This window comes from Sus scrofa, chromosome 6 (assembly GCF_054392235.1).
Source record: "Sus scrofa isolate SSC_HxYL_T2T_F1_AM1 chromosome 6, Sscrofa_HxYL_maternal_Yorkshire_Landrace_v2.0, whole genome shotgun sequence".
NCBI lineage: Eukaryota > Metazoa > Chordata > Mammalia > Artiodactyla > Suidae > Sus > Sus scrofa.
Window position 1 is genome coordinate 28,850,519 of NC_139388.1, and position 24,979 is coordinate 28,875,497.

At 41.6% G+C, this 24,979-nt stretch overlaps 3 protein-coding genes across 39 annotated transcripts in view; all 3 read right to left on the reverse strand.

The window, feature by feature from the left end:
• DYNC1LI2 (dynein cytoplasmic 1 light intermediate chain 2) overlaps positions 1-9,608 on the reverse strand; it is a 29,616-nt gene extending 20,008 nt beyond the window's left edge. The window contains exons 1-4 of one of the 2 annotated variants that reach the window (XM_021093420.2): positions 9,483-9,599; positions 9,259-9,332; positions 7,084-7,200; positions 1,226-1,456 (exon numbers count right to left, since the gene is read on the reverse strand). In XM_021093420.2, the coding sequence (XP_020949079.1) occupies positions 1,226-1,456; positions 7,084-7,200; positions 9,259-9,332; positions 9,483-9,589 (529 nt within the window). In that variant the 5' untranslated portion in view covers positions 9,590-9,599. 2 annotated transcript variants of the gene reach the window in all.
• The window catches only part of TK2 (thymidine kinase 2), a 1,024,677-nt gene that overhangs the window by 208,975 nt on the left and 790,723 nt on the right, over positions 1-24,979 (reverse strand). The gene's annotated exons all lie outside the window — the stretch shown is intronic.
• TERB1 (telomere repeat binding bouquet formation protein 1) overlaps positions 14,359-24,979 on the reverse strand; it is a 58,829-nt gene continuing 48,208 nt past the window's right edge. For 6 of the 36 annotated variants that reach the window (XM_084960014.1, XM_084960006.1, XM_084959993.1 and 3 more), the window contains 4 exons: positions 24,571-24,635; positions 23,602-23,697; positions 20,033-20,208; positions 19,636-19,752 (listed from right to left, as the gene is read on the reverse strand). In XM_084960014.1, coding sequence (XP_084816140.1) covers positions 20,051-20,208; positions 23,602-23,697; positions 24,571-24,635 — 319 coding nt within the window. In that variant the 3' untranslated portion in view covers positions 19,636-19,752; positions 20,033-20,050. Of the gene's footprint in view, positions 15,137-15,469; positions 15,508-18,770; positions 19,350-19,635; positions 19,753-20,032; positions 20,209-23,601; positions 23,698-24,570; positions 24,636-24,979 lie in introns of those variants that run through there. The other 30 variants (XR_014805734.1, XM_084959994.1, XM_084959992.1 and 27 more) reach the window with 11 other exon arrangements.

The window sequence follows — 24,979 nt, forward strand, 5'->3', positions numbered from 1 at the left end:
GTTCTATCCCTGACCTGGGAACTTCTACATGTCACAGGCATAACCAAAAAAAGAGAGAGAAAAGTTCTTTATTCTCAAAAGACCTTGGGTGCTCTTAATCTGAAAACAGCCTTTCATTTTTAATGACAAGAAAAAAAAAAAAAAAACCCTTCCTACTTCTAACTAAAATCTTATTTGCTGGATCCCAAAATGAACTAAGGTAGGAGCCGAAAGATTTATCTTTTGCCAAGCTTCTTTTAAACCTGCCAGCAAGAGGGAACCAGAAGACCTCAAAAGAATCCCAGGGCAATGGACTCAAGCTGCAGAGGTCACAGTAAGCTTCTACAGCCACTGAAGCTAACTCATCAGACAAAGAGTTAATGGCAAAGCAAAAATATTCTTAGAACTGATCATGTTTCAGTGAGTGAAAGAAGAACCCTATTGTAAAAGAGAACCAATGAAGATAATATGGAAAAATGCTTCATCTTTCTTCAACTGTGACAGCTGAGATAAAGACTGCTTTGAAGACTTTTTTGACTACTGACTTTACAAAAGCAACTCTGAAATAAACGGTGCAAAAAAACCACAAACACTCTGTAAGGGAAGCTCTGCAGCCTCTTGACACTGAAAAGGAAGGCGGCTGGAACCACTCAAAGAGACTAGTGAATTTTCCAATTAAGAAAAATCTAATAGAGAGTTCCCGTTGTGGCTTGGGGTTAACGACCCAGTGTTGTCTCTGTGAGGATATGGGTTCAATCTCTGGCATCCCGCAGTGGGTTAAGGATCTGGCATTGTCACAAGCTGCAGTGCAGGTTGCAGATGTGGCTCAGATCTGTGTTGCATGGCTGTGGTGTAGTCCAGCGCTGCAGCTCCAGTTTGACTCCTAGCCTGGGAACTTCCATATGCTTAAAGTGCAGCCATAAAGAGAAAAAAAAAGGGAGTTCCCATTATGGTTTAGCACTAACGAACCCAGTAATATCCATGAGGATTCGGATTTGGTCCTTGGCTTTGGTCAGTGGGTTAAGGGTCTGGTGTTGCTGTGAACTGTGGTGTACGTCTCAGACAAGGCTCGGATGGATCCTGCATGGCTATGGCTGTGGTGTAGGCCAGTAGTTACAGCTCTGATTCGACTCCTAGCCTGGGAACTTCCATATGCTGCATGTGCAGCCCTAAAAAGACTAAAAAAAAAAAAAAAAAAAAAAAAAAAAAAGAAAGAAAGAAAGAAAGAAAATCCTATTTTACTCACACTTCCGTTCCAGCTCCCTCATTTCTTCTGGTGGAATTTTCATTTTATCAATGTGCTCACGTAAAACACTAGCCCATTTCTGCAGAGATTCCATCACAGTCCAAGGCCTAGACATGTCTGCAACAAAAATGACCAGGGTTTCTGGCAAGGATTCAGCAGAAACTGCAAACTTCAGCAAGCCTTTGTGGTACAGGTCTCCATCCAGAATCCACACATTGCAGCGCGTGTGATCTAAGAAAAGAAGTGAAGCTAAGTTACTGACAATGACCATTAGCATAGCTGAAAGAAGAGCCACATTAGGAAGAACTTGGAAGGTGATAAGAACACAAACAGAAATCCTAACCAGAAAGGGGTCCAAGTGCTCAATGAACAGCAACCCTTGGTCAAGGTGCCTGGTGAACTGACTCAACTATAAAAAAATTTAACTACCATAATATATTGTGTCCACATGTAAAAAGATTCCAACAATGTCTGAGGAGTAAGGAGTAAAGGAGACATTTCAGCCTTCAATAAGAATCAAAGGATACTAGCAAAAGCTACAAATGTCCCCTGGACAACTATGCCATAGTCCAAATAATCCATTCTCCTAAGATATCAGCAATCTGTGAGGCAGCAAGCTGTGCCAAAAAGCCTGTGGTTAAACAAGCTCTTCTTGTGTCAGTCACACTAAACAGTGGGCTCACATACCACAAAGGGTGCCAAAGAGACGGGACCTTTGTATTTAAATACCAAGAGAACTCATTACTTATGTAAACTGAGATATGAATTATGGGATGCCTGATGATATTAAGGAATTATACTTGTTTCTGTATAATAATGGTAATAATATTATTGTTTTAAAAAATCCCTATCTTTTAGACATGTATGGAAATAGTCACAGACAGAACGATATAATGTCTGAAATTTGCTTCGAAATAATCCAGTGTGTATATATACTATATCTTCCTAATCCAATCATCAACCAATAGACATTTGGGTTATTTCCATGTCTTGGCTATTGTGAATAGTGCTGCAATGAACATGCGGGTGCATGTGTCTTTTTTTAAGGAAAGTTTTGTCTGGATATATGCCCAAAAGTGGGACTGCTGGGTCAAATGGTAGTTCTGTGTATAGTTTTCTAAGGTCCTCCATACTGTTTTCCATAGAGGTTGTACCAACTTACATTCCTACCATATCTAGTCACTTATGATGGAGCATGATGTGAGAAAAAAGAATCTATACATGTATGTGTAACTAGGTCACCATGCTGTACAGTAGAAAATTGACAGAACACTGTAAACCAGCTATAACGGGAAAAAAAATAAAATCATTATATGTAAAAACATTAAAATAAAAAAATAAATGTGGAGTGAAAGGCGAAGAGGATGAACATTTAGCTGAAATAAAACTGACCAAGAACTGGTAACCTGAAGGCAGGTGATAGATATGTTGGGGTTCATCAAACTAGCCTATGTTTTATGTATTTTTGTTTTCCATAGTAAAGTTAAAAACATATACACAAAATGTACATGTGCTCACATTTAGTGAAGCATATGATTCCAAAGTTATACTCTGGATGATCAAACTGTAGAAGATAGTTCTCCAAATTAAAAAAAGATTTTTTAAAAATTTCAGACATCTTGGAGTTCTCCTCATGGCTCAGTTGTTAAGGAACCCGACTAGGATCCATGAGGTTGTGGGTTCGATCCCTAGACTTGCTCAGTGGGTTGGGGACCAGCATTGCTGTAAGCTGTGGTGTGGGTTACAGATGTGGTTTGGATCTGGCATTGCTGTGGCTGTGGCCTAGGCCAGCAGCTTGTTGCTCTGACTTCAACTTCTAGCCTGGGAACTTCCATATGCTATGAGTGGCCCTAAAAAGCAAAACAAAACAAAACAAAAACAGACATCTTTTTGGAGTTTTTTTTTTTTTTTTTTTTTAAAACAACAGTGCCTTGAGGAAGAACTACTATCAGAAATATCATTTCAGGGAGTTTCCGTCGTGGCACAGTGGTTAAAGAATCCGACTAGGAACCATGAGGTTGTGGGTTCCATCCCTGGCCTTGCTCAGTGGGCTGGGGATCTGGTGTTGCCATGAGCTGTGGTGTAGGTTGCAGATACAGCTCAGATCCCGAGTTGCTGTGGCTATGGTGTAGGCAGGCAGCTACAGCTCTGATTAGACCCCTAGCCTGGGAACCTCCATGTGCTGCGGGAGTGGCCCTAGAAGAGGCAAAAAAAGACCAAAAAGAAAAAAAAAAAAAAAAAAAAAAAAAACAGAAATATCATTTCATTAACTTTTTCCCCAATAAATTCCAACCTACATTTTAAAAACCTATCTTCTGTTAGCTACTTTTTGGTATAATCAATTATTAAAATGCTGTAAAAAATGTTTATATTCATGACTTTATTTCAACAGCACAATAAAGGTATCTACATCTAGCTATACTTTCAAAACTTTAATACATCTTACTTTATTTTTTAAATTGTTTCCACTTTTGAATGCATCTGTAACATGCAGAAGTTCCTGGGCCAGGGATGGAACTAGCACCACAACACCAGATCCTTAACCAGCTGCACCACACAAGAACTTCCCTAATAATTTTATCTATTTATTTTTGCTTTTTAGGGCTGTATCTGCAGCATATGAAGTTGTTTTTAAAAATCCTTATTTTTTAGACATATATGGAATGATATAATGTCTGAAATTTGGATCATATCCAATGTGGAGTGAAAGGAGAAGAGGATGTGTGTATAGCTGAAATACCCACTGAGCAAGGCCAGGTATCAGACCTGCATCCTCATGGATACTAGTCAGATTCGTTTCTGCTGTGCCACAATGGGAACTCCCCTAATAAATTTTGGATAGTGGTTTTGATTTGGATTTGATGAATGCCTTCAAAAATAAGGCACTGACCTCAAGTCTACAGATTTTAATGCCTGCTTTTCACCAGACATAGTTCCTTTTTTAAGCCTTTCTTCCCACTGCCCACTATATACAACCTGTCAAGCACATAAGTTATATGTGCATGAAGATCACACATATCGCATGTAGCATTAAATGCATGCCCCCAATCCTGAAGACAGGGGTCTTATGACATGTCAAGTCCCACCACAAGTACAAGCCAGAGCCTATTTTCTCTCCCTGGGTAATTGTCTGCAAAATGTGTACATGTATGTTTTAAAATATATACATATATACACATATAAATAAATACATATTAAATATATGTATTTGTTTATAACTCTCCCCCTCCCCTGAATTTATTTATAATCCAGTCATACCACACACACACACAAATGGGACTGAAATATGTATAACCACAGATAAGGGCACCTCTTTCAACAAAGAGGAACTTGCAAGTAGACGGCCAAAAAATAATCCCATTAATATAGAGATCAGGAAGCTTTTGGAGTTCCCTTGTGGTGAAGCACATTAAGGACCAGCCTTGTCACTGCAGAGGCTCAGGTGGTTGCTGTGATGCTGATTTGATCCTTGGCCTGGGAACATGCCTCAGGCACGGCAAAAAAAAGTTTGTAAGGCAACCTTAAGGAATCTGAAATAAAAATTAAGATGTACTTCAATTCAAAGGCAAGTGAATACAGTTATTTTGATGCTTGGCATAAAGTATGTTTATGTTCTTTTGAAGTAAGTGGTTACCGAAATTTATGGATTATTTACACTATGTTTCATATACTTTCAAAAAGGTACTAGACCTACCACTGTGTCTCAAGCACTTTACATTTGACACATGCCACCTCTCATTCTGTCAACCAAATTAGTACTTTTACCCAATTCCACAAATGAGGAAATTGAGGTTCAGCATGGTTAAATCAGTCACAACTAGTAACTACAGGAGTGGGATTCTGAACCAGTTCTGCCTGGCTCCAAAGCCCAAGTTCTTTCCATAATAACCATCAAAAACAGGAAGCAAAAGACTCAGACATGAGGTCCCATAGCCCAGCTCAGTGACCCGAGTCCTAGCCCTACTTACACAAATTTTGGTGGACCCTGGAGGGCACCAGAAAGCCTCTGCTCTCCTAACCAAGGAGAGCCTTGAGCACCAGGACTACCTCTTACTTTTCTTTTTTTTCTTTCTTTTTTTTTTTTTTTTTTGTATTTTGTCCTTCTGGGGCCACACCAGCGACATATGAAGGTTCCCAGGCTAGGGGTCTAATCGGAGCTATTGCTGCTGGCCTATGCCACAGCCACAGCAACGCCAGATCTGAGCCATGTCTGCAAGCTACACCACAGCTCATGTCAACACTGGATCCTTAACCCACTGAGAGAGGCCAGGGATCGAACCCACAAGCTCATGGGTCTTAGTGAGATTCATTTCTGCTACGCCATGACAGGAACTCCTCTTTCTTTTCTTTTTCTGCTTTTTAGGGCCACACTCTCAGCATATGGAGGTTCCCATGCTAGGGGTCAAACTGGAGCTATAGCCGCCAGCCTACACCACAGCTCGTGGCAATGCTGGATCCTTAACCCCCTGCAGGAGGCCAGGGATTGAACCCACAACCTCATGGTTCCTAGTCAGATTCGTTTCCCCTGTGCCATGATGGGAACTCCCTACTTTTCTTTCATAACCTTCAGGGAACATTCAGCAGGGCAAAGGAAGCTAGGAAAGGAGGAGCAGGAATAAAGTCCCTGGGGTTCTAAAATGACCACTAAATTAAGATTAACCCAAAATTTAACAAGAGATCCTTACCCATGCCCTCTATTAAATGATTCCTAGAGCTCAAAGAATTAAGGTGCAAGAAAGGACCTGGGTTCAGCTTCCTCATTTTATCAGTGAGGAAATGGGGGACCAGAGATGATGGCATCTTGCCCTCTCATACAATCATCCTTATATCATGAGCCTTACTGTTTAAATGGGTAAAGACTTTTTTTTTTTTTTTTTTGGTAAAGGCAGTTTTAAAGAAAGTAATTTAATGAACATACTTCATCTTTAAGCAACATAGATAACTTTCCTACAAATAAAAAGCTCTATGTACCACTATTAGTTTATTTTAGAGCCACTGAAAATCCAACATAAAGTCTGAAAATTTATAAAGCAGGCATTAGCAATTGGTAGTAAGCAAAAAACATTATTCCAACTCAACCCATAATCATAAGAAAACAACTTAAATGATATCTAATCCTTATAAGGGAGCTTACCATACACTTTTAACCACCCCAACTTCCCAGCAGGTACAAAATGATTACTATGCATATTCTAGAAATAAGGAATTAAAAGAGAACATTATTACCTCTGAGCTTCTATTATCGCCACTGAAAAATAGTAGTAACAAAACAACTGTCCTAGGAAAAGAGCATTTTTACACCATCGCAAAGAGATTCAGAAAACTCTCTTGTAAATATCTCCTGAGCAATTTTGGATTCTCCAGCAGAACCAGGCAGAGTAACAATGGTGTCCAGATCAGTTTGCCAAGTGTTTCTTTCATTAAAAAGTCCAAAGCACTTTAAAACTTCTTACTTATGTTTTGTTTTACGCCATAAGGTACAGTGGTTTGATATAAAATCTCAGTTCCCAAACCAGGGGTTGAATCTGGGCTGCAGCAGTGAAAGCATCAAGTCCTAACCACTAGACCACCAAGGAACTCCCCATTACTTTCTTGCTTGTATGGGCATCTGAAACTATACCCTCAGTACTTCCTGTTAAGTAGGGGTTATCCAGATCAGCAGTTACCAGGCCCATTCCCCATTTTGCTAACATACACTGTAAAGAAAAGTAGGTAAAGTCCTACAAAGATATGCGCTCCATCTATTTCCCTGTGACTAATTCTCTTAGAACTAAACAGAAAATTGAGAATGCCTGGGCATGCTGCAGGAGCAGCAACCAAGGACTCAAGAAACCTCTGTGGATCAACACTTTACTCACCATCTCGGTCCTCGTCATGGATGCTGAGGTAGAGATACTCTAGGCCTCTTCCTTTTTTGCCATGTTCAGCTCCTTGAAGTTTAGTCATGAGGGTTGTTTTACCAGAACCATCTTCACCTAAAGCAATGCATGTAAGAAGACAAAGCGTACTGTTTACTCTAGACGAGGATGGGGAGTCTGGACATTCACACAAGGAACAACCAAGACCTTCAAGGCTCTTGAGTTCTCACCCACATTCACAGACACGGCAGGATCTACTGTTTGCAGTCAGGGTGGGGAGAGGTGATAAAGGCGGCAACTTGCAAGATCTAAAATGACAATCTACTACAGACATTCTTACTTTACAAGGAAATGAATAAGACAGGTTTGCTGGCCCTACCTATCATTTATAAGGTGCATCTGGAGAACTGAAAGCAAAAGGTGGGGCTAGTTTCTGACAGAAACAACTTTTACCACAAGAAGAGCAAGACATCTTCAAAATATAATTAACCTTAAAACCCAGGAACTCTTTAACTAAAAAAAAAGTCTGATCCTCCCTCATAATCATGAAGAATGGAAACTGTTATTCACTTTTGACTTTAGCATATTTTTTTTTGTAAGCATCCTGAGGGCTAGGAAACTGATGAAAATAATTACAGACCCAGGCCAAACTCTTTAGCACAATCTCAGTAATTATCAAGTGCCTCCTCATGCCCCTCCACCCAGCTAACAACCCCCCTTCGTCCCCCACAAGAAACCTCAGACATCAGGAAGAGCCACCACCAATAAACACTGCTAGGCACCCCTGGGATTTAATAATATGGAATTACAGAACACGAGAACTGAAAGGCATTCCACAGATCAAAGTCCTCTTCTCCACCCACAATGCCACTACCTTCCTAAGGCCCTCCACATCCAACATGGACATGGCAAGCACTTAGCCCGACTCTAGTTCCTGCTCATTTTGAGCCTCCCTCCCACTCTACTGCCAGAGTCCCCTTTCTAAAACACAGACCTGGTGTCCTTGATTCTCCAGTGCATGAAGACTTCTTAAGACCTTCTACTACCTACTACAGTGGTTGGTCATCAACTAAAGAAGATCATATGCTCCCCTCAAAGACAGTGGGAAAACCACCCTTGCAGTGATTCCCAAGAGAATTAGGGGATGGAGGTGAATGAAAAGCCCCTGAGAATTGGGTGCCTTCAGGAAAAAGTATCAACCCTTCAGCTTTCCACAATCTGCCCACAACTTACTTCATCAGTTACCTTCCACGAGGAGGTTGTGGTAGCTTCCAATCCCCTTATGCTCTTGTCACCTGTGTTCCTGCAAACACGAACCCTCTGTGGCCACTGCATGTTGACATTTATCCTTGAAAACACCTCACTCCAAGAAGTACCTTCTTTCAAACAGCAAGCACTAGACTGTATGATGCTCAGAGAATAACCTGCCCATGCCGAGCAACCTCACACATCTACCAACACATCCACCCATGTCTCATTAGACGGAGATTCTTGTGTGGTGTCTGAGGGATGTCTGTGCTGTCCCAGTGACCAACCTACAGGACTCACTCAACAAACAAACGGGTTTGCCATAGGAAGGAACCCAGCCAAACTTCCTCATTTGTACAAGGAAACGACACCAGAGATGGTGAGGAACCTAAACCAGTTAGCCCAGCAGTGAAGGCTGAAATAATGCAAGTAAAGCCCCTGGTGAGGATTCCAGAGCCTGCTGTCCTTTGCAACGTCCCTCCCACTGTGCAATGCTCATCCAGATCCAAAAACGGCTTTTGTGGCATCTCCCCCGAACCCGATCCCCAGTTACCTCGTTCCTCCACCTCCGCTAACCTTCCAATCTACTCACTCCCCTCTCTACGCCCAGTATGGTGAACTTTGAGGCTATTAGAGCAGAGAACCAGGGTTCTAAAGCAGAGCTGATGCTGCAGCCAAACTACGGCGACTAAGGAATGTGCCCACAACCCCTTGCCAGCATCCCTGGGCTCTCAAAAAGGGGCACCGTCCCGACTCCGGGCGTGGTGGACTCAACCACTCTCCGGCTGTGCAGCCAGGGTTTCCAGGCCCTGCCGGGCGAGGCAGGCTGCAGGCAGGCCGTAGGGGAGAGGAAGCCTAGGCTCGGTGAGAGGGCGTCCGCCTCGCCCACCCCAGCTCCCCGGGCAACGCCCCGTCCCTGGCGCTCACCGAACACGAGAATGTTCTTGCCGGACGGCAACTTGGACCTGGCGCGAGTGGACACCTCGCTCAGGATCGAGGACCTGTGGGGACAACAGCAAAGAGGTGGGTCCCACAGCCAGCCTGAACCTGACCGGCCAGTGACGGCCCGTCAGTCTGTCCGACGGTCCGGCCGGGCCCGGCGCGCCCTCCCTTCGCCCGGCCGGCTCAGCCTGGCCGCCTCGTAGTCTCACCATAGGCTCTGGCCCTCCTCCTCCTCACTGGTTAGGTCACCGGCGGCCGCCACCGCGGGCCCGTTGGGGCCCAGCAGCAGCTTCTTCTCCACCCCCACCGGCGCCATCTTGCCAACTGCAGCCACAAAGAGGGCCCTCCCCCGGGCCCGCCGAGGACCCGCGAGGACCCCGGCCGGGCCGCCCGCCGCGCCCCACGTCGCCCGCCCCAAGGGGTCCTTGCCGCCCGCCGCCCTCCTCCGGGCCTTCGATGTTCACGGGCTCCCGTAGGGTCGTGAGGCCACTGCGGTGTCTGAAGGTGGGCGACGGTCAGGCGGCCGCCGGGACAGCCCTGCTCGCGGAAGCGGCGGCGCGAGTGGGAGCCGCCCGGGCGGAGGGCGCGCTAGTGGCCTCTGCTGGCCGACGGGCACAACAGCACCCCGCCCCGCTCCTCGCGCGCTGGCCACTCCTGCTGCGCCGTCGAGGAGAGACGGGACAGGCTTTGGAATGAAACTGATACATGACAGCACCGTTTATCGGGCTTTTACCGTGTGGTCACACAGTATCTCACTGAATCTTATCTAATTCTTACAAGTGATGAGTCCGAATCTCAGAAATCTGAAGAAACCTGACCAAGGACCCAGTGCTTTCTAGCTATCTTCTGATAGCATCCTGACACTTCCAGTCTTACTCACCGGTCTTAACCTATTATATCAGGAATTTTGCCAAATGCTAATCTACCCCCGAATTGAAAGACTGGCCTTAAACGAGATCCTCAAATCCTCACAAATATCCTACTTTTCACCGTCTTCCTTGACTCTATTAGGACCATCAGGTAGTGATCTTTACCACTAAATACACCTTAGTTTGCTTTGTTAACAGGTTTTGTTTTTGGCTGCACTGGCTGTGCCACAGCTGCAGCAATGTGGATACTTAACAGATTATTTTATTTATTGATTGATTGATTGACTTATTGTCTTTTTAGGGCCGCATATGCAGAATATGGAAGTTCCCAGGATAGCAGTCAGATCGGAACTGCAGCTGCTGGCTTATGCCACAGCTACAGGAACGAAGCAGATCCTAGCGGTGTCTCCCACCTACACTGAAGCTCATGGCAATGCTGGATCCTTAACCCAGTGATAGAGGCCAGGGATTGAACTCATTTCCTCATGGATAATAGTCCGATTTGTTACCACTGAACCACGATGGGAACTCCCTGACAGTTTGGTTTTTTTTTTTAATTTGTATTTTCTGGTAGCCAACCAGAAATAGGAGGCTTCCATTTCCTTTTGAAAGAGAGGGAAGGAAGGAAGGGGAAAAGAAAGAAGGAAAAAGGAAGGCATGTGAAGGGGGTAGGGACGGGGAGAGAAGGGAAGGAAGAGGGTAATGGAAGAAAAGCAAAGAAAAAATAAATGTCACCTATCAAGCTTAACTTTAGGTGTGGCTTCTATCTGAGGGCTCTTGGTATCTTTGTGGAAACAGAAGCATTTTACATTTCTAAATGTCACAACGAAGTGGGAATGGCAGAAAAACAATTGTGTATGTGGGTTTCAGATGAGTTGAATTCTGATCCTGGCTCTGCCAAAATTTTGGCAGCATGAATTTCAACGGATCCAACAAATAGGCATAATCATCTGCCAACCTGAATGTAAGGTTAAAACAAGACAATGAGAATGCAAACCTATCAAGAACTATACCCCTGGAAGTCGAGGAAGAGCAAGCAGTGTACCTCATAAAAAGGCAAGCAAGTATCCTAATTTTCACAGGACATAAAATGGAGTTGAAAACTACAGGCCAGCGAACTTCGTCTGCCCTAGGTGAAATTCTCTAATGTGACCAGTTTGAAATGGAAAAGATAGCACCAGATTTACATGGTTTCTTTTTTGCAGGAATGCCAGAGAGGAGGATGCTGCAGACATAGCAAATGCAGATTTCAACGGGGCATTTGCCAATGGACAGCATAAACAAGAAAGTGAAATATAGGCTGAATGATAATACTGAGGCTTGTTAAAGACCAGGCCCAGGAGTTCCTGTGGTGGTGCAGCAGAAACGAATCTGACATAGTAACCATGAGGTTGCAGGTTCCATCCCTGGCCTCTATCAGTGGGTAAAGGATCCAGCATTGCCATGAGCAGTGGTGTAGGTTGCAGACTCGGCTTGGATCCTGTGTGGCTGTGGCTGGCAGCTGTGGCTCTGATTAGATCTTTAGCCTGGGGAACTCCATATGCCAAGGGTGTGGTTGTAAACAGCAAAAAAGAAAAGAAAAGAAAAAAGACCAGGCCCAGCATGGGCTAATGAGCAAGGACAACCAGAGGAAGCCTGCCCCCATCTCCTCCCCTGGCCCAGCCAATTTAGAGTGCCATCAGTGTCTTAGATGAGAATGCAGCAGCACACACATACAAGTTGTGGATGACCTGAAGCAGGAAAGAAGCCCTCACATACTGGATGAAAACTGAGTACAGACTAAATCTAACAAGATGAAAATAACAATGACCACAGAAGTCCTGTAGTGGTGTTAAAAATAAATGTGTAAGAACAAGATAAATTAATTCCTAAGTCTATGTCAACTATAATCAAAGAGATAGTCATGTAGAATGTCAAAAAGCATCTTATGTAAGGTCCATAAAACGTCTTTGGGCCTAGAAAAGAAGCTGATCCCTCTACTCTGCCAGTGAAGCCACATTTCTTTCTGGACACAGTTTATAAACAAAAAGGTGTCCAGTGGTCAGTGACTAAGCTCCTAAGAGGAACTGACACTGTTCAGCTGAAGCAGGAAGTAGGAGTTGGGGGTTCATCAGCATGAAGGATAAAGGATGTAGAAGGGAAAGTAATAGACTCTTTTATTTTATTTTATTTTGCTTTTTAGGGCCGCACCTGCAGCCTATGGAGATTCCCAGGCTAGGGGTCTAATCAGGGCTGCAGCTGCTGGCCTACACCACAACCACAGCAACGCCAGATCCAAGCTGCATCTTCGACCTACACCACAGCTCATGGCAATGCCAGATCCTTAATCCACTGATTGAGGCCAGGGATTGGACCCACAACCTCATGGTTACAAGTCGGATTCATTTCCGCTGTGCCACAGCAGGAACTCTGATAGACTCCTACCTTTAATTCTCTCAAGGGCTGATATGTGCCAGAGATCCATTCAACTTTTATGGTTCTGCAGAAGGTGCTCCAAAAGGTACATTTCATTTTAGCATAAAGAACTGTCCATCAGTTATCACCCTGTGAAGTGATAAATTCTAGTTTTCTAAGGATACATGCAAAATTAAAGACAGCCACCAAAGTTAAGATTGTTGGACAGCAGTTTCACATCTCTAGCAGGGAACTATAACTAAGGTCAGCTCCAGCTCCATAGATCTTTTTTCTTTCTTTCTTTCTTTTTTTATTTCTTTTTAGGGCCACACCCTGCAGCACAAGTCTGACATTATTACAATTTTTTTTTAATTTCCTGTTGATTTGGCCAAGTCTAAGTTCCTAAAGCCAGACAGTCCTCTAATACATGATCATTCTTTTGTTGGCTTTCCTTTTGATATGTATTTATTTTATTTATAAATTCCACTTGAGGGGAAAAAAGCAGCTCATGTTAATCCAAAGTCAGCCAAGGGTTAATATAAAACTTCAAAAATGTTTCAGAAAGCAGTATAGGTTATTTTAAATATAGTGTCAGTGACTAACACGAAACAGTGTCCAAGCTACAGTATGTCATACTCTTCGGGATGCTTCTGTGAGCAGTGATTCTTTATTTTCTTTCTTTTTATTTTTTCTTTTACGATCAAACTCTGGCATATGGAAGTTCCTGGGCTAGGGGTGGAATTGGAGCTGCAGCTGCTGGCCTGCACCATAGCTGAAGCAACTCGAGATCTGAGCTGCATCTGTGACCTACACTGAAGCTTGCAGCAACACTGGATCCTTAACCCACTGAGTGAGGCCAGGGATTGAACCCACATCCTCATGGAGACTACGTCAAGTCCTTAACCTGCTGATCCACAGTGGGAACTCCTGTTAAGCAGTGTTTGATTCTCTGCTACATAGATAATTTCCAATCAATTAAAGAATTGGTGCCTAAGACCCACTTAAAGTGGAAAAATGTTTAAATCATATCTGAACAATGGTAAGAGACAACTTCTGAATAATTAAGCAAGTAAGGCTGAGGCAACAGACAAAATGTTTTGCCCTTTGACCTAAAAAAACATTCAGACATCCTGAGAAGTAAAAATCAAAATAACCCACCAGTGGTTTCCAAAGGAGAAAGCTTGAGGGTGGGGAGATAGGCTGGGGGTTTGGGATGGAAATGCTAAAAATTGGGTTGTGATGATCATTGTACAACTATAAATGTAATAAAATTCATTGAGTTAAAAAAACAAAATAACTCAGCATATCATTTAAATCATACACATAGTGCTTAGGAAATAGTGATAGATAATGGACTAGATTCATTTACACTTTAAATTTTGCAAGGAATTTCCCTAATTACAAATTATTCTTATGCCTAAAGGAAACTTTGGGGTTTAAATAGGAAACTTCCTGCTATTGACCCTCTGGAATTTTCATTGTGGATCAGGAAAAAAAAAAAGAAATTTAATTAAAATTATGCTTTATCTAAGTAGACATAGTCGTGACCTGACAAAGTCAAAGAATACCTGCTTACAGGGAATACCTTTGGGACTGAAGAATGACATGAAGCAATGAGCCAACAGGTTCATGAGCACAAGTGATCCTTCAGGCCCAGATACTAGATCAATTTGCCACAGCAACAGCATTTTAAGTATAATGGAGAAGGAGGTAGCATCATTTGAGGATCGTGATGGAGTACAAAAAGCGTAAGAAAAATAGAAATTTGAGATATAATAGTTTGCTTGGCGACTAGAAGAAAACTGAAACACAAACAATAAAAAACTGTTTTAAAGTTTTAAAAAGCAGAAGCAAATAAACATGCACCACAAAGAAGTGAACCTGACCGTATAATTTGGGAGTATTCAAAGTAACTGCATAATTAGCTTTTACAAGAAGAAACATTTTAATTAACAAACTGTCAAACACTGATTTAGTGTGTGGGAACCTCACTTGAACATCTTGGGAGTCTATCTATCTAAGTTCCAGGGAGAGACTTTCCACTGGGTAGGAATACGAAAATACAAGTGTTTCACATAGAATTCATTGCAATGTGATGTCAAAAAATGCCTAAAGGCTGATTATTTTTTTCTCTGACTTATATTCTTTGAGCTTAGTAAAGTAAAATCATATTTCTAAATAAAAATTTGATCTCATAAAGGAATTGTGTCCTACTAATCTACACACTGAAAATGTATGTTTTAATTGTTTGATGAGCTACAGCATCACAAAAAGTAATTAAAACAGTATCCCCATTGCCAAATTTCATGTCTCATGAGATCTTAGAAGAATATTTTACATTTTATATTTTCGACACATTGTGTTTTAAGTATATACAGTATTCAAACTAAAAACAGACAAGTCTTCTTCCAATCAAGGAGCAGCATACTTGGGGCATTTGGTCAGCTTGTGGTATTTGTGAGCAAGGTCCACAGCTTTCCGTCCTTGCTGAAAGGGGAAAGACCACAAAATTAAATTCCAGTGATTTCCCATTTTCTTAACTCCACTGAAAAGGTAATTTACTTCTTCTTCTGTAAAATTTTTACGAGCTCTTCTTTTTTCTGTAATTAATGAAAATTGAAGAATATATTAATACTTGCTGGAAAAAATCTTGAGACCCAAAAAAGTACTTAAATTATGCTAAAGATATGGACTACACAATAAGAAAGCTCCATGCCTTGGCTACTCATCATGTAGAAATCCCCTTCAATTTTTAAAAAAACTGAGTGCCTATGATTAAGCATTAGATGCTATCCCTGTGATCTCTTCAATAAGGTAACTTAATCCTATTGTAATATTTGCAAAATCCTTCACTCAAGAAAACACAAAATTTTACAACATTCAACTGTTAATTCTCTCAACATTCCTGTGATGACAGTTAATAAACAGCTTACCTATCTTACAGATAGAGTCTTCCCAAAGGGCTCCATAACTTCATAGAATAGAAAAGAATATCAACACTTGTTACTTTAATTATCAGGCTTGATTAATATTTTTTAAAGAATAAGGGTATTTTTGGAGTTCCCGTCATGGCGCAGTGGTTAACTAATCTGACTAGGAACCATGAGGATGCAGGTTCGATCCCTGGCCTTGCTCGGTAGGTTAAGGATCTGGCGTTGCCATGAGTTGTGGTGTAGGTCACAGATGTGGCTCGGATCCCACGTTGCTGTGGCTCTGGTGTAGGCCAGTGGCTACAGCTCCGATTAGACCCCTAGCCTGGGAACCTCCATATGCTGCGGGAGCGGCCCTAGAAAAGGCAAAAAGGCAAAAAGCCAAAAAAAAAAAAGGGTACTTTTTTGAAATTTGCCTTAAAGAACATGTTCACTACCTATATGGGTGCTCTGCTTAATTAAAATTTTTTTTTTAATTTAATTTTATTTTTTTTGGTCTTTTTGCTATTTCTTGGGCCGCTCCTGCGGCATATGGAGGTTCCCAGGCTAGGGGTCTAATCAGAGCTGTAGCCGCTGGCCTACATCAGAGCCACAGCAACACAGGATCCGAGCCGCGTCTGCAACCTACACCACAGCTCACGGCAACGCCGGATCGTTAACCCACTGAGCAAGGGCAGGGACCGAACCGGCAACCTCATGGTTCCTAGTCGGATTCGTTAACCACTGCGCCACGACGGGAACTCCTTAATTAAAATTTTTAAAAATAGGCTGTACAATGAGGAAGGAAGTTTTTAACTATCTGGTTTTTAGGGATACTTTCTACAACAGAAATAATGCACTGCCGCTATCTGTAAACATAAATATTTTCTAGTGATGATTACCACGAAATAGTTTTTTTAGGCTTTCCTTTTTTTTTTTTGGCTTTTTAGGGCCGCACCTGTGGCATTTGGAGGTTCCCAGGCTAGGAGTCCAATGGGAGCTACAGCTGACAGCCTTTGCCACAGCCACAAAGGATCCAAGCCTCGTCTGCAACCTACACCACAGCTCATGGCAACGCTGGATCCTTAACACACTGAGCAAGGCCAGGGATTAAACCTGCAACCTCATGGTTCCTAGTTGGGTTTGTTTCCACTGCACCACAACAGGAACTCCTCCTTTAAGCTTTTTAATTCATTGTTAGTGCATGCTATCCTTGTACATAGATGCTGATGAGGAGGGGCTTTGTGTTTCTATTTACTTAATAGGACCTGGAATCCTTGTGTTGGGACAATCTTAGAAAATTTTGCCTTTGCAGGTCAGGACTGTTAGTCCATTTCTCCTAAGATAGGAGCTGCAGTTCAGATCTTTTAAAGTAGGAGAGAAAAACCTTAACAGCGGACAGCTAAGAAATCAATTAAAATAATGTCATTATTACTTAATGGTATTCCTTAAAATGCAAGCTCCATGAAGACTGGGATTTTTGTCTGTTTTATTCATCATTGTGTCCCCAGTGCCTAAAACGGTGACACAATAAATAGTAGGTGATCAATAAATATTTATTGAAAGAAAAAAGTTACTACTGGTAAAAACTATTTTAAAACTTACCAGTGAAGTTACTCCCTTTTGTTTTTGTTTTGGCCAAACACCTGTGGCCCACGGATGTTCCCAGTACCACAGCAGTGGCCCAAGCCGCTGCAATGGCAACACCAAATGCTTAACCTGCTTGCCACAGGGGAACGCCTCAGTGACGTTACTTCTTTTGAGTCTAGTGGAAAATTGTGGTTATCTCAAAAACAGATGATTTCAACTTCACTTGCTAAATGTTTTGAACTCATTATAATAAGGACCAGATAGTTTACTATAACATTCAGGATTTGGGGTCCTGGGGTTGTTCATGTAGCACCAATCACCACTTTTTCTTTGCAGTTGTGATCTCCCTGACTTTTACACTTCAATTAACATCTGTGCTCAAGTTTTCAAAAGTTACAGCAATAGAGTGAGTGGTGGGCAGCCTAGAAGGAGACAGCTCTCTACACCACAAGGCTCCCTTCTGTGGCTTCTTTAATTCTCTTCTTAATACTGATAGGGCATTAGGAAAAAAAAAAAAAAAAAAAAACAGGGAAAACTAGGCAAGATGGCTCAGTTCCAGAGACTTATTTTTCAAACCCTCTCAAGATCATCAATCCATCCTAAAAGAGAGCTTTGTTCCTAAGTTTCTTTAAATACTTAGATTGGTCCCTCCTCAAAATAGTCTCAAATTTGAATGTAACCAAATGAAAGGTGAAGGCGGGGGCGGGGGGGGGGGGAGGCATGGAGGGGGTGAAGAATGGTAATATAGGAGTTCCCGTCATGGTGCAGCAGAAGCAAATCAAATTAGGAACCATGAGGTTTCAGGTTCGATCCCTGGCCTCACACAGTGGGTTAAGGATCTGGAGTAGCCGTGATCTGCGGTATAGGTCGAAGATTCAGTTAGGATCCTGCATTGCTGTGGCTGTGGCGTAGGCCAGCAGCTGTAGCCCTGATTAGACCCTCAGCCTGGGAACCTCCACATGCCACGGGGGCAGCCCTAAAAAGCAAAAAAAAAAAAAAAAAAAGAGGCAATATATTAAGTATTCCTGACCTGCTTGTAAAAGAGATATAAGACCAATTTAATTACTAGCTCCTCAAGATGCCTTCCAAATTTGAAAAAAGGAGGCCAATTTATTAACTATTTGATTTTAGCTAAGGAATTCTAATAACAACAAAAATTACCCATTTTCTAGCAGTCTCTACAGAAAATATTATTTCAAAAAGTGGGCTACCCTATACTGGTATTGTAGTTAACTTTATTTTGTATGCAGAAATTTTTTTGTTTTAGGCCACACCTGTGGCATGTGGAAGTTCCTGGGCCAGGAATCAAATATGAACCGCACTTGTGGCAATGTCAGCTCCCTACCCTGCTGTGGCACAGTGGGATCTCCCTGTATGCAGAAATTTAACCTAGGAAAAGATCCAGTTACAAAAAGTAAACTTGAAATTTCTTTCAAGGTTTTGGCAGTGAAAATGGCCAAATAAAATTATGTGGCAAAATGTTTCCTGGATGAATCAGGCCCAAATGTCGTTGCAATAAGTAACATAATGGCTCTATAGATGTTTCTAATTTCTAGGTTACTTTGACAAGTAATGTACTCAACTGCTTACTCTTACTCTACAGATACTAATTCCATATGAACAGAAGAAAATGGTAATGTGATGTTCTTTAAGTCTTGTGATCAATTTGAAATGCTGATAAACCCTAAATGTTAACCTTATAGTTAAATAAAAACTCATGTAAATTAACTCATAGTTTAAGAAATGTTTGTTTGTTTGTTTTTCGTATTTTTTATTATATTTTTTTGTCTTTTTTGCTGTTTCCTTGGGCCGCTCCCACGGCATATGGAGCTTCCCAGGCTAGGGGTCGAATTGGAGCCGTAGCCACCGGCCTACGCCAGAGCCACAGCAACGCAGGATCCGAGCTGCGTCTGCAACCTACACCACAGCTCACGGCAACGCTGGATCGTTAACCCACTGAGCAAGGGCAGGGACCGAACTGGCAACCTCATGGTTCCTAGTTGGATTCGTTAACCACTGCACCACGACGGGAACTCCTAAGAAATGTTTTGATTTTTATGCAAGGTTCTAAGTTTCATACTATTTGTCTCTTTAATTTTGATTGTTTGAAATACTATAGATGTGAACCAAAATCTTCTGCAAAATCTTTCTGGAGCACTTGTGCATTGGAGAATAATTTTGTTCTTAAAATAGATCTGTGGATAGAACAGGGGCTTCTGGAGAAAGATGAGCTTGCGTTTGAATCTAAGCTCTGCCACTTGTCAATTCGCTGGCAAATTTTGGCTAATTTGGGATTTTCCTACTGCTCTGCAACCTAAAAGAAAACAAATTAAAGTGGGAAAAAATATCTTATTTTACAATGTTATTATATGAATTAAAGGAAATAATATCTATAAAACACCTAACACCTAGTAGGTTCTTGATAAATGTTAGTTTCCTCCTGTTCCTTTCCCAGCTGGAAAGCAATGCGTGAGCAAGCAACATGAAGAAGGGAAGGGGGAAGTCTCTTTTCTCAGGAAGTATGACTCTCATCAGAGCCAAGGGTTATTTAGAAACCATTAATGATGGAACTGAGATCAGTCATTCAGCTATTCTCTTCCTTTTTAGGAATATATGAAATTTAGGTTTATTTAAAAATCAAATATATTCACTTATTCCTCCAGGGGTAGAAGATTCATTAGTGAGTTGCCGTCGTCTACGTGGGGTCAGCAGGATTTCTGAAAAATATGGAAAACATTTACCTTTCTTAGAGTATCAATCTGAGTAGATCACATCAATCCCACTAGTATGCTATTTCTTTTTTTTCCCCCTTCTAATGGGAACCCGTGGGTGGATTAGAAAGAATATTTAAACCACCACAGACTAAATCTATTCCCTGGGAACACCTTAAATCGCAATTGCTCAGAGACAGATTTTCTTTTCAATGTTATTTTACCCTCTAGCTTTTAATATACTTAATGTTCTAGATCATAGTTCAGAAGGTATGGTCATAATTACAGTTTTAAAGCTGCTGAATTAATTACTTTTGTTACAGATAAGTGATTTCCTTAGTTCACTTTTATATCTGTCTTCAGCCTCCACAATGACTTTGTGACGATCACATTGGTATGGGCAAGAGTGCAAGACCTTGCTAAAATTTCGGCTATTCAGGGATTTTCCTATTGCTATACAACCTAAAAGAAAACAAAGTGATGTACAGATGTTACAAAATATATAATAACAAATCTATGAAAGCAAACATCTTAATGATGGTAACTGAAGTAAAATCAGGAACTTAATTATAAATATGTTACAAAACTCAAAGGTGGAGTTCTGTTGTGGCTCAGTGGTAATGAACCCGACTGCTATCTGTGAGAATGCAGATTCGATCCCTGGTCTCACTTGGTAGGTTAAGGATCTGGCATTGCCGTGAGTTGCGGCATGGGTCACAGAAGTAGCTGGGATCTGACATTGATTGCTGTGGCTGTGGTGTAGGCCAGCAGCTGCAGCTGCAATTCGACCCCTAACCTGGAAACTTCCATATGCTGGGGTGTGGCCCTAAAAATACCGAAAAAAAAAAAAAAAAAAGAAACTCAAAGTCATGTGATGCTGTAATAAAGACAACAGATACAATACAGTGAAATAAGTGTCACCACAGAGGTGTGAACCGAGTCATAGTGATATACAAAAAGCAGCATCTAGCTTGGCCTGATTCTGAGCAGGAGTACCATCAGGAAAGATATCCAAAAGAAGTTACTCATGCTCAGTCATCATTTAAAAAAAAATGTTTTGGCATTCCTGTTGTGGCTCAGTGGATTAAGAATCTGACTAATATCCATGAAGATGCAGGTTTGATCCCTGGCCCCACTTAGTGGGTTGAGGATCCAGCATTGCCAAAAGCTGTGATTTGAGATGTGGCCTGGATCCTGTGTTGCTGTGGCTGGAGTGTAGGCTTCAGCTTCAGCTCCAATTCAGCCCCTAGCCCAAGAACTTCCACATGCTGTAGGTGTGGCCCTAAAAAAGACAGGTTTTTTTTTTTTTTTTTTTTTTTTTTGGTCTTTTCTAGGGCCGCATCCACGGCACATGGAAGTTCCCAGGCTAGGGGTCTAATCAGAGCTGCAGCCACTGGCCTACACCAGAGCCACATCAATGCAGGATCCTAGCCGCATCTGCAACCTACACCACAGCTCATGGCAACGCCGGATCCTTAACCCACTGAGTGAGGCCAGGGATTGAACCCAAAACTTCATGGTTCCTAGTCAGATTCGTTAACCACTGAGCAACAGCAGGAACTCTGACTGTAAACTTCTTGTAATGAGGACTGAGTTCTATTTATCTTTGATCCCAGTGCCATCCACAGAATAAGCACGCCCTAAGTGTCTGTGAAGTAAATGGTCACTGAGGGAGCAAAGGAACTAGGAAACATCTCAAGTAGACTAAGGGATGAAAGGGAGTTAACAATTATAAAGCATCCACTCTGCCAACTGGAATTTTTTTGGGGGGGGAATACTTTTGACTAGAGGTTCCCAAAATTTCTTACTCTTTGGCATCCTTAAGATCTTGGTGATTTCTTTATGCACCCTTAGGCCAAAAGGAATACCAATTGTTCTGTTAGGTCCAAAACAGTAAGTATTTATGTTCTAAAAACTTAGCAGTTATTTGAAAAACTAACAGACCGTAATTTTACGTATATATTTGTATTTCATTCTTATTGATTACAATTACTTCCTAATGGTATGTGTGCAACAACTGGTACAAAACCTGGAATCAAACTGGACATCAACACTTTCACTCCCTTCTCCATACTGATTTTCACATGGTGCTTGCTTTTCAAAAATCACAACAACCACTGAAAACCCAGTTCCACAAAGACATGACATCATCAAAAAGGATAGTTCATGTGGTCTCTGAAAGATGTTGACTATTTTGTAACTTAAAATATTGTGTAGTGGTGGCCTTGTGAGTTCACTGCAGAGCCCCATGGAGCCTGGGTGGACAGTTGGGATCTGTGGCTTTAAACTACTGAGAGAGGATTTCAAGGAATGATAGTCAACAGTAAAGAGATAATAAAGAGGATAAGAATTTTTTTAAAGTCATTAGTTTGGGGGTAAAAAAAGAGGCTTCAGGAAAGATTAAATTTAGTAGAAAGGCAATAGAAGAAGCTAGATTGCAGGTAATTAGAAGGGAATGAATATGCTGAAAGAGAAAAGCAAGAGCAGCAATCTGGTAATAGATGATGGAAGAATGAATAGGTGAATACTTGGAGGGATAGCAAATCACAAATTTTTTTTTAAATATGATATTTGAACATAGTATAAGGTGAGACAACAGGAGTTAATGAATAGAAAGGAGAAAGCCTACACAAAGATTAAAATGGGGAGGAAGGAGTTCCCATCGTGGTGCAGCAGAAACAAATCCGACTAGGAACCATGAGGTTGTGGCTTCAACCCCTGGCCTCGCTCAGTGGGTTAAGGATCCGGCATTGCCGTGAGCTGTGGTGTAGGTCGCAGATGTGGGTCGGACCTGGCTCTGGCATAGGCTGGCAGCAACGTCTCCCATTAGACCCCTAGCCTGGGAACCTCCACATGCCATGGGTGTGGCCCTAAAAAGGACAAAAAGACAAAAAAAAAAAAAAAAAAAAAAAAAAAGGAGGGGGGAAAGAGATGGAATTTGCTTTTATTTAACTTTTGTAATTTTTTCTTTTTCTTTCTTTTTTTTTGCTTTTTAGGGCTGCCCCCATGGCATATGGAAGTTTCCAGGCGAGGGGTCAAATCACAGCACAGCCACAGAAACTTGAGATGTGAACCATGTCTTCAACCTACACCACAGCTGACAACAATGCTGGATGTTTAACTCACTGAGCAAGGCCAGGGATTGAACCCATGCCCTTGTGGATACTACTCGGGTTCGTTACTGCTGAACCACAATAGGAACTCTGAGATGGGATTTGGATTACAGCTATTTACCAGTTTTAGAGTAAAAGAGGTACACTCTTCACTTAAGATATTAGGACAGTAATATTTTGAGCCTAAAGAGGAATAGCCTCAATTTGCTCCAGAAAGGTGCAGAGTGCAAAAGTAAGAGTAAACAAAGAGGAAATACTAGAATATGAAGGAGAAAAATTGATGGAATAATCACTGTGGGCCCTGGAAAAAAATAAACAATGGGACATAGAACACTACAAACATATATTTATTATAAACATAATGAATGTATTAATTTGAATGTTTCGTGATAGCTCAGATTATTATTTCTCCAAAGGAAATGAAGTTTAAATCACGCAGGTAGAACTATTACAAATTCTAGGAGTTCCCATCATGGCTCAGTGGTAACCAATGTGACCAGTATATGCCTCGCTCAGGGGGTTAAGGATCCAGCATTGCTGTGAGCTGTGGTGTATGTTGCAGACACAACTCCGATCCTGCACTGCTGTGGCTGTGGCAGCTGCAGCTCCAGTTTGACCCCTAGCCTGGGAACTTCCATATACCACAAGGGTGGCCCTAAAAAGACAAAAAAAAAAAAATCTAGTTAACTAATACCATATAAAGCTTTAGTTATGAAATAACTACAATAAAAAAAATATTTACCTGAACATCTGTACTTCAACTTTTTGGAACAATTATCTGTCTCTAGAAAACTGATGACTTCTTTATTTATTATATCTGAACATAGCATAAATGGATCTGGGGAAAAATTGCAAAATACAAGTTATTTTTGATTAGTGAAAAGGACCTGACATTTAAAGGATTAATTAATCCTCATGATTTCCATAAATTTTTTTTTTTTTATCTTTTTACCATTTCTTGGGCTGCTCCCGCAGCACATGGAGGTTCCCAGGCTAGAGGTCTAATCGGAGCTGTAGCCACCGGCCTATGCCAGAGCCACAGCAACATGGGATCCGAGCAGTGTCTGCAACCTACACTACAGCTCACAGCAACGCCGGATCCTTAACCCACTGAGCAAGGCCAGGGATCGAACCTGCAACCTTATGGTTCCTAGTTGGATTCGCTAACCACTGAACCACGATGGGAACTCCGATGATTTCCATAAACTTTAGCACAGTACTATACATTCAGTTATCTTCAATAGATAAACAGAAAGGCTCTGGATATCAATAAAAAATGACTGAGGCGGAGCTCCCGTCGTGGCGCAGTGGAAGCGAATCCGACTAGGAACCAGGAGGTTTCGAGCTCAATCCCTGGCCTTGCTCAGTGGGTTAAGGCTCTGGAGCTGCCATGAGCTGTGGTGTAGGTCGCAGACATGGCTTGGATCTGGCGTTGCTGTGGCTGGCAGCTGTAGCTCTGATGAGACCCGTAGTCTGGGAACCTCCACATGCCATGGGTGTAGCCCTAAAAAGCAAAAAAAAAAAAAAAAAAAAAAAAAAAGCGAAAAACCACAACAAAAAAAGAAGACAACTAAGGCATTTATACCTGAAAGAGAGTCAAAGACATGGCTTATATGTTAGAGGACATATATACCAATGTACCTTTTTAACTAAATTAACTACCTAAATGTGTTTTGTTGAAAAATCAAAGAAGAAACATTTTTAGTCATACCTGTAACTGGTAACTGCTGTTTTGTGTTCTTGGCAGTAGGAATTGGATGTTTAAAAATATGGTCACTAAAAGAAAATTGACACTAGATTACTAAAGTAAACATTGTTTGGTGTATAAGCAAATGTTTCTGTAAGCAGTGGTGTGATTCTGGTGTTTGGCAGGCAGAAGGAGCTAAGCCAGGATCTACCAAAATCTACCAAATTCTGCCAAAGTATGGTATGCAATGGTTACAGCCTTGTTTCTAAAAGTAGAATTAACGCTATAAATAAAATAAATATAACAACAAGGACATACTGTGTGTGTGTGTAGATATTACTGAATCAATTTGGTATATACCAGAAACATTGTAAATCAACTATACTTCAACTTAAAAAAAAAAAAAGTGGCGTTAAACAAGACTCCAGAGGGC